Raw genomic sequence first — 21,118 nt, forward strand, 5'->3', positions numbered from 1 at the left:
GTCGGCCGAGCCCCGGTAACATGAAGGAGGCATTGCCACCAGGCGGGGTCGCCAGAGCATTCCTATCTCTCCAGCTCAGCACACAGCATTGAGCAGCTTGTGCTGAGCTGGGGAGAGAGGCTGTTCTGCAGCCTGTCATCTCTCTCCCAACTGCCCAGCTCCCTGCAACAGGGGAGGGGGAAGCGGGACCCGGGTAAGTAACACACATACAAACATACCCGCCGCCGCCGCCTCAGCGCTCTTGATGCCACTGTCCTCAAGTACCACCAATAAATTATTATTAGGCCTTCTACAACCATGCACAGGTACTAGAGATTATACAGTAATTCAAGTTTCATAAATAGTGGATGAGATTATAAACTGTTGGGTGAGGAAAAGTAATGCGTAAAAATGAACTGAAAGAATACGCAAAACACTCATTAAATAAATGTAGTAAATGACATAAAAAATGCTTTGGCTAAACATAATTTACAGTTGCATCAAATTTCTTGTTATTTTACAATGTGGTTAAGGATGGGACAGATATGACATTCCAGATGATTCAGGTAAAAAGCAGGGTTGGGCGCGGATAGCAGAGTCTTTTGCATGTATGGATTGATATATTGTAGATGAGACATGTGAAAGGTGCAAAGTGGAAGGGAAAGGGTTGCATGGAGTTGGGGTAGGAAGGAAGAGAACAGTCAATTGCACATGTTGGCCAGAGGTAGGGAGAGGCAAAGTGGGAAATACATAAAGTGTGGAGTCTGGTAAGGTCACAGGGCAGAACACAGTAACAGGGAGAATGGAATGGACTATAGAAGGGAGAAAGGGAATGAGGCAGATTATGTAAGTAACATCAGGTAGGTGGATGAGTCAGCTGAACAGTGAGGGTAGCTGAGAAGAGGGTTGGAATGAGATCCCAGTGTTGGCGATAATCACAGCAGCATAAAATCACAGTAGCTATGAAAGTGGAGTGGGTAGAAAAGTGCATTCATTGATAACTACCAGGTTAAATGGTGCTAATCACAATTACAATATCTATATACAATTTAAACAGGTGGACAAAGGAATTAGAAGATCAATGGTTCAGGGGGCACAAATGAAGAATCCAGGGCAAAATTGTCAGGTACAGTACTGCACAATGCAATACTGATGGATTCAGGGAGGCACATACAAATTGTGTCACCTTATAAATAATAATAATAATAATACTAATAATAATAACTTTCTTACATTTGTAGGGTATTTTGGTCTTCCTCCAGTAGCTAGGACTATGTAGTTTGCAGTCACTACCGTCTAATATAAGGAGTAAAAAAACAAATGAGTAACTCGAGAGACAAAATGATCAGTTGTAACATAGGCAACTGCGCCACAAAATAACCCATTTCACCTAGCCATAGTCTTCACCACATATGCTAAGGGTCTATATTGGACACATTACTTTGTTAATCTATAAAGTTTCAGACTAAAAAGGTGTCTAGAAACTGGTTAAACACATTTTGCTTTGCTATACACATGTGGACACAAACCAGAGCTGGAACATTATAGCAAGGAAATCTGAAGCATGGGGTTCCCCCTGCCATACTGCCAAAACCATTCCAAATCCTTTCAGCACTTTATTCCCTATGAGTATCAAGTCCGAAATCACCTGTACACAAAAATACTTTTGCTCAAAGAATCGTGCCATCAGCAGCTCCAGGAATGTCTACCGTTAAAGCTAGACAAGTCCTGTTGGAAAAGAGGACCTTGACTTCACACGTTATCTCTGAGCAGCAACTGCCATAATGGCAGCCATGTATTGGTTTACCATGACCTTCTGGGCTAATCTGGAGCAATGATGATGACTGCTGCTCCTGCGGACATGACTTTCTTTAGAACCCAAGGGAGAAAAGGAATTGAAGAAAAGAGGTACTGTACATTAGGTTGTGGTCCCAAGCAATGTCGCAGCATCTAAGGACACCCCTTGTGTCCAGAGTTCTCCTGCAGTAGTAATACACTTTGTTGTTTAGCCAAGAGGCCATCTTGTTGATCTCTGGTTGTCCCCAAATAAGGGAAGCTACTCAAGTGTTCACTCACTTGAAAAAGCTGCTATGATGCAAACGCTGTTGGATTACAAACCATTTGGACTTATTTCAGCTGACACTGGGCTCCAGACACTGTCAATATACTGTAGCTGAGGATTTTGCGAGCATGCTTTCAATGAAGGATATTCCTCCAACGGTGAACTGTAGTAACTATATCTGAAAAATAACTTTTTCCAACTAGTTTTCCTAATACTATCAGCAGGATATTTGCTGCTCACACGGAGGCGCTAATAGGAACGGATTGTATTACAATACCTGAATGATTTCAGACCTTGTGCATTACTATTTAGTCATTTTATGTCTAACAGCTTTTTAGATTTATATTACATACCTGTTCTTCATATATATTTCCTAGTCTTGGTTAATTAAGTGCTACTATCACATTTATTTTCATCATGTTGGTCCCCAAATGAGGAGGGCAGCTACTCAATTGTCCACTCACTGATAACTGCGGAAATAGCTGGGACATTGTGTTCTGCCCAATGCTAGATCATGGATATTTATTGTATCGCCAAAAAGCTCCTGGTTCCCATTTGGTGGTTGGTAAAAGACTTTGCCATCATGTTGTCAAATTCAATTTTTACTGGATTGGCCCTTGTAAGGCTTGGCAGCACAGAGAAGCACCTGCAACTCAAGATCGTTGATAGGAAGGGATATTTATTCCAGTGAAAGTCACTTGACCCAGTTTTTCTTAATAAAAAAAAAAAAAAAATATATATATATATATATATATATATATATATATATATATATATAAATATATATATACACATTGCTCAAAAAAATAAGGGAACACTAGCATAACACTTCCTAGATCTGAATGAATGGAATATTCTTATTAAATACTTTGTTCTTTATATAGTTGAATGTGCTGACAACAAAATCACACGAAAATGATCAATGGAAATCAAATTTATTAACCCATGGAGGTCTGGATTTGGAGTAACACTCAAAATTGAAGTGGAAAAACACACTACAGGCTGATCCAACTTTGATGTAATGTCCTTAAAAAAAGTAAAAATAAGGCTCAGTAGTGTGTGTGTGGCCACCACGTGCCTGTATGACCTCCCTACAATGCCTGGGCATGCTCCTGATGAGGTGGCGGATAGTCTCCTGAGGGATCTCCTCCCAGACCTGGACTAAAGCATCTGCCAGCTCCTGGACAGTCTGTGGTGCATTGTCTTGCATTAGGAGGAACCCAGGGCCACCTGCACCAGCATATGGTCTCGCAAGGGGTCTGATAATCTCATCTCAGTACCTAATGGCAGTCAGGCTACCTCTGGCAAACATATGGAGGGCTATACGGCCCCAAAAAGAAATGCAACCCACACCATTACTGACCCACTGCCAAACCGGTCATGCTGAAGGATGTTGCAGGCAGCAGAACGTTCTCCTTGGTGTCTCCAGACTCTGTCACGTGCTCAGTGTAAACCTGCTTTTATCTGTGAAGAGCACAGGGCATCAGTAGCAAATTTGCCAATCTTGGTGTTCTCTGGCAAATGCCAAACGCCCTGCACGGTGTCGGACTGTAAGCACAACTCCCAACTGTGGACGGCGGGCCCTCATACCAGTATCATGGAGTCTGTTTCTGACCGTTTGAGTAGACACATGCACATTTGTGGCCTGCTGGAGGTCATTTTGCAGAGCTCTGGCAGTGCTCCTCCTGTTCCTCCTTGCACAAAGGTGGAGGTAGCGGTTCTGCTGCTGGGTTGTTGCCCTCCTATGGCCTCCTACACGTCTCCTGATGTACTGGCCTGTCTCCTGGTTGCGCATCCATGCTCTGGACACTACGCTGATAGACACAGCAAACCTTCTTGCCACAGCTCGCATTGATGTGCCATCCTGGATGAGCTGCACTACCTGAGCCACTTGTGTGGGTTGTAGACTCAGTCTCATGCTACCACTAGAGTGAAATCACCGCCAGCTTTCAAAAGTGACCAAAACATCAGCCAGAAAGCATAGGAGCTGAGAAGTGGTCTGTGGTCACCACCTGCAGAACAACTCCTTTATTGGGGGGGTCTTAATTTCCACCTGTTGTCTATTCCATTTGCACAACAGCATGTGAAATTGATTGTCAATCAGTGTTGCTTCCTAAGTGGACAGTTTGATTTCACAAAAGTGTGATTGACTTGGAGTTACATTGTGTTGTTTGAGTGTTCCCTTTATTTTTTTGAACAGTGTATATTCAATAGATGAAAAATATACATTTAAATTTAGATATAGCCTTACGAAAAACAGACCAAATACACATTTCTTAATTTTTTTTTTCAAAATCCATGTGAACTATGAAGCCAGAAAGTCTCGGCTACATAGACTATATAGTGCAGATCTGCACTATATAGTCTAAATTGTATGCAGACAGTCTAAATTGTATATATTGTAATACTAAGTGTGTACACACCTTCATATACTCATCCAAAATGTCTTCATTCACAGATTAGACCATTTAGATCTACAATGATCTACAATTATCTGTGGGCTTAAAACTCTGGCACTTGCATGACCATACATGTCTACTACTGCAAGGGGCCTTTCACTAATAAACCACCCCCCATGGCCTCACTGCAGAAAGGATTTTAGCCTTTGGGTTTGGGTGTATGTGTACTTATAGGGAGGAATCAACATTTTGCCGCTTGAGAGATAATTTTGGCCACTACGGGCACAAACCATCTCATTCAAAGGGTAATACCTCCAAAGTCTTTTTGGATTTCCAAGAACACAAATACATGGAGAGCCTACCCATCCATAGATGACATTTTGAAATGACACAGGACAGACCCAGGTCATTGCATTTGGCCATTAGACTAGATACAGAGGTATATCATTATCAGCATAAGAATGGGACGACTACAGATCTGCTAGTGGGGACAGGGATACATATTGCTGAACTTCATTTATACCCTTGAACAAAATATTTTGTTAACTAGAACTAACCTTTGCCTTCTATCACAGAAACAAACCTCTTTTCCTTTGTCTGTTAGCCCTTGCACGGTGTGTTCATCTACGAGACTGGCCTTCAAGTTAAAATATTTCACCTTCCTGTTGAAGCACAAGAAAACAAATAGATGTAATAACACTGTAAACTGCAGAGATGTGGAACTTTGGTGCTCTGAATGTTTACAATCCTTCCATTGAAATGTGCAAGAGAAAGTCCCTGATAAACTGGGATGCCACAAATAAAGAAGTAGTGATGTGCTGTCCAGCTACAACTTGGTGATCCATGCACACTTCACTATGAATGGTGTCCTAACTGAGCAGTAGTCGAAGACTGAATACCATAGAGCAGGGGTGGCCAAACCTGCCTCCAAGATCTACCAACAGTTCTTGTATTTCAGGCAACCTGTGGATCTATAGTAGGAATGAATGCAGCATGTTATGAAAATGTGACAGTTAGTAATGACTATAGCGGTGCACCAGCTAGGTGATTTGGAAAACATGAACCGGTTTGTCCAGCCCTGCAATAGGGTGTAAAAAAGTACCGTAACTGTAAGATGCCATTTTCACAGCTATTGTTAATTCACAATAATACAAATGGAAGCAGATGTTTATAAGCACTGTGATTAAATGGCACCAACTTCAGCCGTTATTGCAAAAACTGAACTCACAGTGACACTGTCGCATGAAGGTACCTGGAAACTGCCTATTAAGCCTGGCAGTGCAGTCTGCTCCTGTGATCTCAAACCTTTATTGACACTACTCTTCCCCTAGGACACTGGTGGGCAATAAGTGGCCCTCCAACTGCTGTATGACTTCACATCCCAGCAAGCCCTGCCAGTTTTGCTATAAAATATACTAAAACTGTGGCAGCGCATGCTGGGATGTGTAGTTCAACAGCAACTCCAAGACAAGCTGACTGCCCACCCCTGCATGGGCAAGTGAGCTGCATCCTTAGTAGATTTAAAAGAACCATCAGATATTTGCCAGTTTCAATCTAAGGAGCCTATTAAAGAAGAACTCTTTTTTTTGGTTAGGTCTAATCCCATGCTCCAGAAACTAATATATTCCTTTAATATGTTACTATATATATATATATCAGACTCCTAATTCGTTGTGGACTCTGGGCTTGGGTCTCTGACTTCTCCTCATTTACTGTGTATGAATCTGTATATGAATCTGAACCAGTGGCCTGGACATGAATATGTTGGCTGATAGACCCAGTGCTTCCATTGCACATGAAAGAAAGACTTCCAGCCAACAGGGGAAACTTCTGTTTGCTGTCTACACCTCACAAACTGGAAATTGACAATCCGGTGCTACTTCCTGTTCAAGGCATTGTTGGTGCTTTTAATCTTATTCATATAAAGTTTTCAAGGCCTGTCAATGTTTATGAATTATAGTGATTTTTTTAAATTCATAAGGATGTGTGTATTAATTTTTATGTAAATTAGCTTGTTAACTCCATATACTTTTGGCATCGAAGGTCAGATACAATAATTTCAACCATTAAATAGAAGGAACATACAGTAGCCACAGGTCCCTAACCTTTTTATTATAAAATTGTATGACATTTATATCGGAAATATGGACCCAATACCTTCTATATATACTGTGGTTGGGTACAATCTGAAAACATTTTAGCCTGCAAATCTAGGGGCACCATGGCACATTTTTATTGCATTGAATTTCATCCTATCTATCAAATTCTTGAAGTCTGACTCTAACATAGAACTTGATGGAATTTTACTGCAAGCGGTACAAAATAACATTATTTCTGACACCACCCACAAAGCTTTGTATCAAGCACATCCAGTCGCTCTGGTATTATATACTTTACCAAAACTACATAAAGACCCTGTCACTCCACCAGGCCTCCCGATAATTGCAGCTAGGGTTTACATTTATTACATCATTTCCAAATACCAGGATTGGCTGGAGGGGAGCAGTAGCAGAACGCTACTGATCTGCATTGGATCAAGCCTAAGCCATGTGTGGCCAGTTGAGCTGAGTTGCTGTCCCTGGCTGCGACCTACAGTGTTCCGGTGTATTAGTGAGCAAGTCATCTAACAGTGAGTAGCAGCAGCTAACCAGTTGCTGCCAAATATCAATACCTGCGGTATACTTGGCTCTACTAACAAACTTACAACAGTTGGTAGCTACGGATCTTGGCTCAGCGTTACTAACATTGTCTAACAGTGTGAGTGTGCGGACATATATTATCAATTGGATATAATACAGCAGGCTTGGTGTTTAACCTCCTCCAAGGTACCCGGGTTTTTACCGGGTTGTTTTGACTTTTTTTGCCAAGGTGGTAATATAATACTCCTGACAGAGACGGCCGCCCACCCCCCAATAGAGCTTTACTTGGAACATCTTCGACGGGTGTACATAGATCACGCTCTGATACTCTGTGACCCCCTAACGGAGTGTACACCTGTTGTCTCAATTGCCCTGACAGAGGAGGTGCAGGGGGTGAGAAAGCAGGGGGATTGTGTCGGCAGTTCGAATTGACTACTATACAGGCAGAGATTTTTTGTAGGTGTGCTGGGCTACTGTACCTTTAGGAGTCAGCCGCCTTTCCTTCACTTTCCTTTTCATAATCTGGCTGTTGTGTCGCAATTACAATCGCAAATATGGGCAAGACTGGCCAAAGCTCTGCTGCGGCAAAATTGGAGAAGTTTTCTCGTAATCAATCGCAGCTGAGCAATACATCTCAAGCAGCCACACCCTCGTCCTCTCCAGCCAAGGGTGGGCAGGTGCAGACCCCCCCAGAGGTTACTTTACAGCAAGTATTGGATGCTGTGGGAAAGTGTGAATCTAAACTTCTTGAGCAGCTGGGCATGGTACAGGTGGACATTTCCACAATAAGGCAAGATATGGAAAAAACCTGTACTAGGCTGGTAGAAGTGGAAAGTAGAATATCTGCCCTGGAGGATTGTGTTACCCCCCTCAGTAACCAAGTGAAAGCGATTACTGCTGATATACGCGGGCTTCGATCAAAATTAACAGATATGGAGGGGAGGTTAAGGCGCAATAATGTGCGCTTTATTGGTTTTGACGAGCGTGCGGAAGGCAGGGAGGTGGAAAAATTTTTGGAAGATTGGTTGGTGCAGACTTTCGGGAGAGAAGAGTTCTCACCACAGTTCTCAATTGAACGGGCGCACCGAATTTCTGGGCGTGCCCCAATACCGGGGGCCAGGCCTCGGACTTTGATTGCAAAGATACTCCATTTCAAAGACCGGGATACAGTGCTGAGGCTCTCTAGAGAAAAAGGAGAGTTGATATATAACGGAAAAAGAATCGCTATTTTTCCCGACTTCCCTATTGAGGTTCAGCGTGACAGGGCAAAGTTCTTTGATGTGAAATCCCGCTTGAGAGAACTGGGTTTAAAATACAACATGCAGTACCCCTCGACCTTGAGGGTGGTGTATGAAGGAGAAACAAAGTTTTTTGCTGTGCCTGCTGAGGCGGCTGCCTGGCTGGACTCTACCAAACCTGGAAAACGTCAAGTCTTAGCCAAATAAGAACAAAGTTGCCTAAAGTTTTGTTAGTAGCTGCCATAATGAATAAGTGAAGTGCGGTTGGGTGGGTTCTTGGAGGTCTGGGGACACCTGATATAATGTTGGGCTATTTTTTTTTCCTTTTCTCATACGGGGGGAAGTGGAGGGGGGGGGGTAAGTGGTTGAGATTTAAAGTCCCAAGAAGAGGAAGGGAATTGGTGGGTAAGGTATGCCTAGGCTAGGACATACAGGGTGGGGGGAGGTTGGGTGGGGAGTGTATTTGTGTTGTTGTGTAAGTGTTGTAGGCCGCACCCAGTTTAAGTGTCTTCTTTATGCTTACTGTTGGATAATCTTACTTGAAATTCAATGGGAATTCGGATAGTGAGTTGGAATGTGAGGGGACTGAATGAGAGAGTTAAGCGTGCCTTAGTGTTAAATCAAACTAAAAAGTACGAAGCGGATATAATTTGTCTTCAGGAGACGCATTTGGTAGGGGATAGGTTGTCCGCTTTGAAACGTTCTTGGCTTGGCTCTCTCTTTCATGCCCCATTCACGTCCTCGTCTCGGGGAGTGTCTATCTTAATTAAGAAAGGATGTCCCTTTGTTTTGGGGTCAGTAAAAACTGATCCGCAGGGAAGGTATGTATTTTTGGAAGGCCGTGTAGGCCGATTTAGGTTGTGCATCCTTTCAGTATACATACCACCCCCGTTTTCCTACGATGTGATTAAAGAGGCGGCTGAATTTGTTGCCGATTTTCCGGAGGCACAAACCATTGTTTTGGGGGATTTTAATAAAGTCATCGATGCAGTTCTAGATAGATGGAAACCCCACTCCAATTGGAAACAGGAAAATAGTAAATTTAGAGATTTTTTGGGAGACCTGGGTTGGTCGGATCCTTGGCGTATGAAAAACCCAGCCAGTAGACAATACTCCTGTTATTCCAGTACGCATAACATCTGGTCAAGAATCGATTTGGTGTTGGTGTCCCAAGGGTTGTTAAGCAGGGTGCAGCATATTGAATACAAACCCCGGGGAGTATCCGACCACTCCCCTATAGTGGTGGAACTGGATTTGGACATAGATAAGGGTTTCAGTTATTGGAAGCTTCGGCCGTTCTGGCTAACACAGCTAGGCAATCAGGAGGTACTAAATGATAAGTTTAATGAATTCTTTGCAATTAATAACAGCACAGCCAACCCGATATTCGTCTGGGAAGCCTTTAAGGCTTTCGCTAGGGGCGTACTGATTAGCAAAATTGCCCATGCTAAGAAAACTCATCGGTTGATATCTCAAGGCCTAGAAAGGGTCGTTACGGAAAGGGAGGCTACCTATATAACATCGGGCTCGGAAGTAGATAGGCGAACATGGCAGGTGGCTCAGCAAGAAATGGTTGATTACCAATTCGATGTTGAATCTCGTAGGGTTACGGTGGGTGACCAATGTAGGTCAGCTAATCTGGATCGAGCTGGCAAATGGTTAGCACTCCTAGTTAAACAGGAAGCTCCCGTTAGAACCATTGCTAGTATTAATCTACCATCAGGAGAGAACTTGACTGATACTCCCGCCATTGCAGCTGCCTTTCGTTCTTTTCATGCTGATACTTACCGCTCGCAGTTGCATATCAACGCTGACTCCATTATAAAATTCTTATCTTCCTTAAATCTACCTAAATTATCTGATGAGGCTAGAGATTATTTAGATTCTCCCATTAGTATAGAAGAAATTAAAACAGTGATTAAAAATCTTCCTAGAAATAAAGCGCCAGGTTTAGACGGATTGCCGGCCGAGTTCTACCAGAGGCACATGGAGACTCTGGCACCCGAATTGTTGACGCTATTTAGCACCATCCTAAAAGAGGGGTCTTTTCCACCCACCATGTCTGCGGCTGTAATTTCAATGATCCCGAAGGCTGGGAAGGATCAACATAAATTAGAATCCTATCGCCCTATTTCCATCATGAATACGGATGCAAAAATATTTGCAAAAATTCTGGCTATACGGTTGGGAAGGATGGTGGACCATATTGTGCATCCGGACCAAACCGGTTTTAGAGCGGGAAAATCTACCGCGGTCAATTTAAGACGAGTATACTCCTACATTCAGAGCTTTGATGCAGGAAGTACGTTGGCCGCGGTTGCCTCTTTTGACGCGCAAAAAGCATTCGATGTTATAGAATGGGAGTATTTGTGGGCGACTCTGAGAGCCTTCGGTTTTGGAGACGGCTTCATCAACTGTATTAAGTTGATGTATCAAAAACCGGTGGCGAGAGTCTCTATTAACGGGTATGTAACATCTCCCTTCGATCTTGCGAGGGGTACTCGTCAGGGGTGTCCCCTATCCCCACTACTGTTTGCGGTGGCGGTGGAACCCCTGGCTTGTGCGTTAAGAGCTAAACTGGGCGTTAACATCGGATGCCAGGAGGGTAAAAATAACATGGTTTCTTTATACGCCGACGACCTACTGGTGGGTATTTCGAACCCTGTTAGAGATTTGTCAACAGTCTTTATGTGCCTGGAGGAATTCGGTCGGTACTCAGGGATCTCCATGAACTGGGACAAATCTAATTTTTTGTTAGTAGGAAGGGGCACAGTTAATATACAAACAAATTTTCCAATAAAAAGAGTCACAAGATTTAAATACCTGGGAGTTTACGTATCTGCGAACTCTAAGGAATATATTCAGGATAATTTGATTCCTTTGGTACTAGATATCCGAAATAAATTTAAAAGATGGATGAAGCTACCTATCAACCAGATTGGCAGGGTCAACCTGATTAAGATGGCCATCCTTCCAAGGATATTGTATGTTCTTCATCATTCACCAGTATATATTAGTAATAAATTTTTTAAGGAGATCGACGGTATTTTGTCCTCTTTTATTTGGCAAAATAAACGTGCCAGGGTAAAGGTGGCTACCCTGTGTAGAGACAAAACTAAAGGGGGTCTGGCCCTGCCTAACATGAAACTGTATTACCTGGCTTCGCAATTGATGCACATTAGTCCCTGGATTCAGGACAGTGGTTTTACTGTTGAGGATAGGGAATTGGCTGCTCAATTTAACAGGCAATATTCCATGCGGCAGATCATTCTTTCGGGAGATCTGCGACAGGGAATGCCCTCTATTATTAGACAATCTATATTGGTGTGGGGGGCAGTGAGTAAAATTTTGCAATACCACGAGACAGACCCAGATACCCCTATATTTTCCTTTAAATCCACCACAACAATAAAGGCCCAGCAAGGATGGGAGATATGGGGGAAATTTGGGATTCAGACGATGGGCCAGATATTTAATGGGGATCAATTTAAACTATTTGAGGAGCTCCAGGAGGAGTTTTTGCTCCCAAATAGTATGCTAATTAGATACTATCAGATCAGGAGTGCATTGTTAAGTGGCAAAAGGGATAGCCGGTTCCAGATTGTGGACTCCCCCTGCAAACTTATGCTTATAAAGTTAGGCCCTTTAAGAAGTTTGTCCAAATTATATAGATTCTTATTAGATAACTGGCAGCAGGAAGATCTCCCAAGCCTGAAAAATAAGTGGGAGAAAGATATTCCCGAACTAGCGCAGGCTCCCTGGACCGATATACTGGCGGCACCCAGTAGAGCCACTACTATAGCTCGTATCCAACAGGTGCAATTTAATATTTTCCATAGGATTTATGTTACTCCAGAGATGCGGGGGAGGATATCTGGTACGCACTCGGATGGGTGTCCTAAATGTAAAACACTACCGGGGTCTTTTTGGCATCTGCTGTGGGACTGTGACGTTCTTCGGCAGTTCTGGAGTGGCGTGAAGAAGGCGATGGTCAATCTGGGGTTTAAGTTGGACGAGCTTACTCCTGTTTCCATGATTATGGGTAGTTGGGAAGTGGGGTCTTGCCCATCCGAAATTAGAGGACTGGGGCGAAATTTAAGTGCCATTGCAAAAGTGATCGTTGCCAGGTCATGGATGGTCGCGAAGGCCCCCTCTTTTGGAGACTGGGTTGGGTTAGTTAATAAAACATGTAAGCTGGATAAAATGGTTTATGCCTCAAGAGGGGTGGTTAGAAAGCATCGAAAAATTTGGGCAAAGTGGATGTCGTCTTGCTACTACACATAGTTAAGTATAAGGTCTACCTCATAGAGTTCTGAGTATAGCTAGATAGGTAAGATAGACACTGACAGGGTTTAGCAATTAAAAAATTGATTGGCTACTAGGAATAATGTTAGGTTGAACACATAGACACTGGATCACATTGATTAACGGTTTTTTAAATGGTTCACTTATCAAACGTGTAAATGAATGCTTCATACGAGTGGTTAGCAATTTGAATGGATGAATTTAATATAGTGAGTATTTAGTATTAAGGTTGGGTTGTGTTAGATTGAATAAGACACTAACACTTTGGGATATAAGCACTAATTGATTTGAAGAAGTTATAATTCACTTACTTAAGATAGTTTGGATAGTTTGAATTGATGAACTCAATTTTTGTAACACTGTAATATTACACTTTTTTTTTTTTTTCTCTTTTCTTTTTATTTCTCATATAGAATAATTTATGTGTTTTTCATATTGATTATTAATGCGCCACCAATATATTATTAAGTCACTCTTGAAGATAAATATTCCTAGTTATCAGTGCTAATTGCTAAACCCACTGACTAAAACAGTATTGAAGAGGGACAGAAAGTTATTTGGATGCGGCCTAGTAGTAGTAGTTGTAGAGTTTTATATGTGTGTTATGTACTTTCTGTGTTTTTGTATTTGTATGTGTTTTATATATGTACTTTAATAAAGACTGAATTAAAAAAAAAATAACACTGTAAACTGCAGAGATGTGGAACTTTGGTGCTCTGAATGTTTACAATCCTTCCATTGAAATGTGCAAGAGAAAGTCCCTGATAAACTGGGATGCCACAAATAAAGAAGTAGTGATGTGCTGTCCAGCTACAACTTGGTGATCCATGCACACTTCACTATGAATGGTGTCCTAACTGAGCAGTAGTCGAAGACTGAATACCATAGAGCAGGGGTGGCCAAACCTGCCTCCAAGATCTACCAACAGTTCTTGTATTTCAGGCAACCTGTGGATCTATAGTAGGAATGAATGCAGCATGTTATGAAAATGTGACAGTTAGTAATGACTATAGCGGTGCACCAGCTAGGTGATTTGGAAAACATGAACCGGTTTGTCCAGCCCTGCAATAGGGTGTAAAAAAGTACCGTAACTGTAAGATGCCATTTTCACAGCTATTGTTAATTCACAATAATACAAATGGAAGCAGATGTTTATAAGCACTGTGATTAAATGGCACCAACTTCAGCCGTTATTGCAAAAACTGAACTCACAGTGACACTGTCGCATGAAGGTACCTGGAAACTGCCTATTAAGCCTGGCAGTGCAGTCTGCTCCTGTGATCTCAAACCTTTATTGACACTACTCTTCCCCTAGGACACTGGTGGGCAATAAGTGGCCCTCCAACTGCTGTATGACTTCACATCCCAGCAAGCCCTGCCAGTTTTGCTATAAAATATACTAAAACTGTGGCAGCGCATGCTGGGATGTGTAGTTCAACAGCAACTCCAAGACAAGCTGACTGCCCACCCCTGCATGGGCAAGTGAGCTGCATCCTTAGTAGATTTAAAAGAACCATCAGATATTTGCCAGTTTCAATCTAAGGAGCCTATTAAAGAAGAACTCTTTTTTTTGGTTAGGTCTAATCCCATGCTCCAGAAACTAATATATTCCTTTAATATGTTACTATATATATATATATATATCAGACTCCTAATTCGTTGTGGACTCTGGGCTTGGGTCTCTGACTTCTCCTCATTTACTGTGTATGAATCTGTATATGAATCTGAACCAGTGGCCTGGACATGAATATGTTGGCTGATAGACCCAGTGCTTCCATTGCACATGAAAGAAAGACTTCCAGCCAACAGGGGAAACTTCTGTTTGCTGTCTACACCTCACAAACTGGAAATTGACAATCCGGTGCTACTTCCTGTTCAAGGCATTGTTGGTGCTTTTAATCTTATTCATATAAAGTTTTCAAGGCCTGTCAATGTTTATGAATTATAGTGATTTTTTTAAATTCATAAGGATGTGTGTATTAATTTTTATGTAAATTAGCTTGTTAACTCCATATACTTTTGGCATCGAAGGTCAGATACAATAATTTCAACCATTAAATAGAAGGAACATACAGTAGCCACAGGTCCCTAACCTTTTTATTATAAAATTGTATGACATTTATATCGGAAATATGGACCCAATACCTTCTATATATACTGTGGTTGGGTACAATCTGAAAACATTTTAGCCTGCAAATCTAGGGGCACCATGGCACATTTTTATTGCATTGAATTTCATCCTATCTATCAAATTCTTGAAGTCTGACTCTAACATAGAACTTGATGGAATTTTACTGCAAGCGGTACAAAATAACATTATTTCTGACACCACCCACAAAGCTTTGTATCAAGCACATCCAGTCGCTCTGGTATTATATACTTTACCAAAACTACATAAAGACCCTGTCACTCCACCAGGCCTCCCGATAATTGCAGCTAGGGTTTATATTTATTACATCATTTCCAAATACCAGGATTTTTTCTTTCAGCCAGTGGTCCAGGCGCAGGCCCCCTATCTGAAGAACACAACCACGTTAATTACCAAGTTGCAGGCTCTGCCACCTTTGCCGAAATATTGTCATTTATGCACTCTGGATATGGTCAGTCTGTACACCAGTATCCCCCATGGTCCTGGAGTACAGGCTGCCCATTGGTTGTTGACAGATAATTAATTGTACAGATGGAGCCCCCCTCTCATTGTTGCTCGCCTCTCGCCAGAAGGTCCCTGCTAGCGAGAGCCAGCGGAGAGGGACTCCATCAGACTAGGACGCATGCGCGTCTCAGTCTCTCGGTGGCTGGGCGGCGGGACCCCGCTCCATCTGTATATGGGCCCGGACATTGATTTTTTTTCTTACCTTACTTGATCTGACACTAAAACTTAATTATTTTTTATTTGACAGCAAGTGGTTTATTCAGCTGCAAAGTTGTGCAATGGGGTCCTGTGTGGCCCCCACCTTCGCAAACTATTTTATGTTTCATCTTGAACAGAATGCATATTTCTCTGCCCCTAGCATTGCTGAAAGAATTTTATTCTTTGTTCGTTATATTGATGACTTACTGTTAATTTGGGTAGGTGAAGAGTCATACTTCAAGAATTCGATGGTTAGGGTGAATCAGATAGATACCCCCAAGAGATTGGCTTTTGTACAAAAATGTTATTCGGCTAGGCACAGTATTAAACCAAAAGATTAAGGAATTTTGGCCTATTGTCCCTTCTGACAAGGATATTAAATCCTTAAAGGATTATTCCCTTATGCCCAGTTATTCCAGAACCAGCAACCTTAGGGAATGGCTGGTTCATAATGATATTTCAGCTTTCAAACCAAAGCCACCAGCTAATTTTTAACCAAAATACCTGCTTGTTACAAGTGCACATGATGTACTTGTTGTAGTTTCATGGAGACAGGTGACTGTTTTAACCCCTTGGGTGGTATGCCCGGAAGTTTTCCGGGCTCAGCTGCGATGCCGCAGTGGGCTGTCCCTGAAAATTTCCGGGCATACCACAAATATGAAATAGGTACGTGCCAGTGGTGTCCAGGTGTGCACCACCTCTTGAGCCCCCCGTCACACCCCCCAGCATCCCCAATCACCTGTACTGCGGCGATAGTAAGCAGGAGCTCTCCCGACCCGCCGCTCCCCCAGCCTCTAGCCACCAGCCGCCATTCATTTTGCAGCAGTGACGTAGGAGTCAGGCTCGGGGGGACTCGGGAGCACTCAGGCGTCCGAGTCTTCCCGAGCTGCCGCAAACATCCCCAAGTCTGCCGCCTGAGGTCACTGCTGTGACTAGCGGCTGAAGCAGCAGCGGCAGGGAGCTCAGCCTACGCCGGAGCTAGGTTAGGGGGGCTTCTAAGATCTGTGGTGGGTTTTGCTGGGGCAGGACAATCCTGCCCTGGTAGGTTTGTCCTGCCCCAGCAAAACCCACCACTCAAGGGGTTAATCACCCCCTTACTGGCAAGAGGATCCCTATTAGACAGGTGGTGACATCCACCACTAGCTTTGTCGTATACATCATTCACTGTCATTGTTTGGCTCTACTAGTAGTGATCTTACTATCACTGGAGAATCGATTAACCTATGGTGTTTTGGATTGAGAACCCACTTTTGCTTCAGCGGTGTTATCTCTTGGTATATTTAATACCTTTTGCTTGGTTTTCTCAAGTAAAGGTAAAGGATAGCCACGTGTTTACCATTCGACCTAAAGCAATTGGGGCTGCAGATGCTTCACAGGTAATTCGCCGTACTCGCAATAATTTTGAATACGGGAAGTCATTTGCGTACTGGTAATGGGTGTGTGCTATTATGTCGAAGAATAGTATTTTTATAGTTTATGGTATTAAAAATGTTTTTATCATACTTTCAACCATAGTAATATTAAACTGTCCTGGTATCTTTATTTCTCCAGATCCATAACTGGAAATTTCTATGCACCAGAAAAAACAGCACCTTTATAGTTAAAACCAGCATGAGATCTTGACCTCTTATAACCCTGCAGCTCCAATGCAACATATTAGGTTGAGTAGACACAGCTGCAGCTTGTTCCTCACACAGAAATGCAGAGAAAGGAGCTGCATTTCTCTTTAACTGGATGATTTTAGCACATATTGCAAGTGTATTGTATGTGCTATGGGGCCAGATGGGATACATCCAAGGATAGTGTTCATTCTAGCACCTGCTATCTTTGAAAACACAGTTCCTCTTCCCTGCCTGGGGTGTCACTGTCTGCTGTGGTGTTTCTAGCACAGGTCTGGTTTGCAGATCAGTGCTGATATACAGACCACACTATGCTAGAAGCACTACAGCAGACAGCGACACCCCAGGCAGGGAAGAGGAACTGCATGGGTTTTCAAATATGGCGGGTGCTAGAATGAACACTACAAGGATACTAAAGAGCTAAAAGAGCTTAAAGGGGAGCTGGTAAAACCAATAACAGAATTATTCAACCAGTCACTAGCTACTGGAGTAATCCCAGAGGACTGGAAAACAGCGAATGTAGTCCCACTGCACAAAAGTGGAAGCAAGGAAGAGGTACATAACTATCGACCAGTGAGCCTAATATCAGTAGTAGGGAAATTGATGGAAACACTCTTAAAACAAAGAGTTGTAGAATATCTCAAAACCAGCAATTTACAGGATCCAAAACAGCATGGGTTTACTGGGGGAAGATCATGTCAAACAAATCTTATTGACTTTTTTGACTGGGTGACTAAAGTAATAGATCAAGGTGGGACTGTAGATGTAGCTTATCTAGACTTTAGTAAAGCTTTTGACACTGTCCCACATCGCAGACTGTTAAATAAACTTGAAAGCTAGGGATTGGATTCTAAGATAGTTGAATGGATAAGAGCGTGGTTGCAGGACAGAAAACAGAGAGTTGTAGTAAACGGAGTACAGTCAAAGGAGGGAAAGGTTACAAGTGGATCTGTACTTGGACTGGTGCTTTTTAATATCTTTATTGGTGATATTGCAAATGGAATTAAGGGTAAAATGTGCCTTTTTGCAGATGACACAAAGGTATGCAACAGGGTAGACACACCAGGAGGGGTAAAACAAATGCTTAAGGATCTAGGTAGATTAGTGGAATGGTCAAGAGCATGGCAACTACAGTTTAATGCCAACAAATGCAAAATCATGCACTTGGGTCTCAGAAATCCAAAGACTAAATATAGTATAAATGGCACTATAATGGAAACTACTGAGGAAGAGAGGGATCTAGGTGTCACTATTTCAGGGGACTTAAAAGCAGGTAGGCAATGTAACAAAGCAATGAAGAAGGCAAGTCAGATGCTTGATTGCATAGGGAGAGGTATCAGCAGTAGAAAGAAAGAAGTAATAATGCCACTGTATAGGTCATTGGTACGACCTTACCTAGAGTATTGTGTTCAGTTCTGGAGGCCATATCTCCAGAAGGATATAAATACATTAGAGACTGTACAAAGAAGGGCAACTAAAATGGTGCATGGCCTACATCACAAAACGTACCACGAAAGACTAAAAGATCTTAAAATGTATACTTTAGAGCAGAGAAGGGAAAGGGGGGACATGATAGAAACTTTCAAATATATCAAGGGTTTTAACAAGGTACAGGTGGGAGACATTCTTCACAGGAAGAGGAGCAACAGAACACGAGGACATGCACTGAAACTAGAGGGAGGAAGATTCAGGGGAAATGTGAGGAAGAATTACTTCACAGAAAGAGTAGTAGATAAGTGGAATAGCCTACCATCAGAGGTGGTAGACGCAAGTACAGTAGTACAATTTAAACATGCTTGGGATAGGCATATTGATATCCTTACAAAAAAATAAGGATCAAATATGGTTTGAGGTAACACGTTTAAAAAAAGGGGCAGCCTAGATGGGCCAAGTGGTTCTTATCTGCCGTCAAATTCTATGTTTCTATGGGCGATATATCGCCAAAAGCGCTCCTGTGGCCAGCCCGTAATGGTCACAGGAGCATGCTCATTCAATTTTGGCTACAAATTGCTGGTCGCTGGTACACAATGCACTGTGCACCAGCAATTTCTAGACAAAATTAAGTCACCAGCATCTCCACCATAACCCCCCGCTCGCAGACACAAGAATCTCTCCTGACCTGCAGCCTCCAGCGCACAGCACTGATCAGAGCGCTAGTACCGACGCACCTGAGCAGCTAACCTGGATCGGATGAGGCACCAGGCGCTTGGGGGAAGTCTGGCTCCTCCACTGCTGCTCTGCTTATGGGGCACTGCGGGAAGCATCCTCCAGCTAGCTGCCTAGTCCCTTCAAAACCACTCTATGAGTGCCATTATCAGGTGCTTGGGGGAGTTACTATGTCCACTGCTTCATATGCTGGGTCTTTCTGCACTATGCGGCGGTGGCTCAGATCCGGCTGCGGGACTTCACTGCTCGGCAGCCGGGATGTGGGAGCTGCCTGATGATGTCAGCGACTGCAGCTCTGACAGCCATGGCCGGGACTCCTTCAGCGGTGGCTCTTCTCTTCAGGTACCAGCGCTGCCCTTATCCTACTGAGCTGAATCAATGAAAAAATAGCAGGCTGAGCAATATATTGCTGAGAGATATTAAGCCAAAATTGCTCAGCGACCATATTGCACCATGAGTATACACCTTTAGGTGCAGAGGCTGCAGGTACATTAAGAAGGATAACAAAAATAGCCAGTTAGTAACCAGCTAAATAAAAAGTAAAAACACCAATGCCCTTGGCATACTGTACCTCGTCTGGGCATTTTCATCTTTCCAGTGCTCCAGCACAAGGAGAGACTTGCTTCTAGCATTTTTATGCTGCATAAATAGGCAACTCAGTGCCATTTCAAAATAGGTATTCCTTCTGTACATGCGTATCCCCCTGGTACGGCCTTCTGGACTTAGGGAGAGGCCAGACATAGTAAGAATGGTGCTAATCAGAAGTGCCAGAGACGCAACACAGCATCTGGCACCTGGCTGTTGCTGCACTGGGGTAATGCTGCACAGGGGGGCTCTCTGGCCATCCAGTATTAGACATAGGGGGGTATGCAATGTGCCGCTGCTATTTCCGACGTGGGAAATAGCAGCGGCTCCCTATTCAATGCTGTCATTAACGACAGCATTGATGAGGGATCACGGCAGAATTGGCCCGACTTTAGAAGCTGTTGGGACCGTTCTGCCGATAGCGGCCGTGGATTGTCGTTATCTGGGCCGCAGATCGACACTTCGCGGCCACGACCCCTTTGCGCCCATCAGAAGGTGGGACATTGAATCCGACTGCCGTTATGCGGTTGATCTGACAGCAAACGGGCAAGGATAATGGATATCGGCGTGAATCGCAGATTGCATAACCCCCATAGTGTTACTTAGCACCTGGTGAACTTCAGATACATAATGGCCCTTGGTATGGCGTGGTTGTGGCTTGGTATTCTCAGAGTCCGCAAATCCTCAATGCAGCTCCAGTGCAGTTTTATTTATCTACAGCCAAATAAATAGACGGGCAGCTACAGCCAAATAAATAGACGGGCAGGAGTCTATAAAGACCACACTCCCTAAAAGGTACCAAGTCCTATTATACATGAGCAGAAAGAAAAATAACACAACCTACCTATCCAAACTAGTTAGGAGACAGGAGAAAAAGACAAGGAGGAAGGGGAGAAGTGAGGTTATACACCACCAGGTGGGCGGACCCTAGAAAAACATTCTGTGTAAACTAGAGGAGAGGGATGATATCCCAAGGTTATGGCTGCCATGGGAATCGTAGAAGAAAAAAAATATATATATATAATAAATTTTACTATAAAATCAACAAATGGAACTATATGTCTATACTAGTCTGATAGAAAATGTATAGTGCTGTTGTGCATTTTATTTTAACCTGTCAAAGTTAAAACAATTTAATGAAAGTTATGCATTTACTTTTTCGTGACAGGCTTACAAAATTAAATTAGACTCACTTGTCCTGCAACTGCACTCTGTGACCCCAATTTAGTGATTTCACATAATTTTGGACAGCTTGTGCCATGGTTGACCTGGATA

At 42.9% G+C, this 21,118-nt stretch overlaps 1 protein-coding gene across 2 annotated transcripts in view; it reads right to left on the bottom strand.

The window, feature by feature from the left end:
* TXNRD2 (thioredoxin reductase 2) overlaps window positions 1-21,118 on the bottom strand; it is a 109,904-nt gene that overhangs the window by 81,926 nt on the left and 6,860 nt on the right. For both annotated transcript variants that reach the window (XM_083149492.1, XM_083149503.1), the window contains exons 5-7: window positions 21,037-21,111; window positions 5,024-5,102; window positions 1,213-1,275 (exon numbers count right to left, since the gene is read on the bottom strand). In XM_083149492.1, coding sequence (XP_083005618.1) covers window positions 1,213-1,275; window positions 5,024-5,102; window positions 21,037-21,111 — 217 coding nt within the window. The remainder of the gene's footprint in view (window positions 1-1,212; window positions 1,276-5,023; window positions 5,103-21,036; window positions 21,112-21,118) is intronic.

The sequence above is a fragment of the Crinia signifera genome, chromosome 1, assembly GCF_055691185.1.
Source record: "Crinia signifera chromosome 1, ASM5569118v1, whole genome shotgun sequence".
Taxonomy (NCBI): domain Eukaryota; kingdom Metazoa; phylum Chordata; class Amphibia; order Anura; family Myobatrachidae; genus Crinia; species Crinia signifera.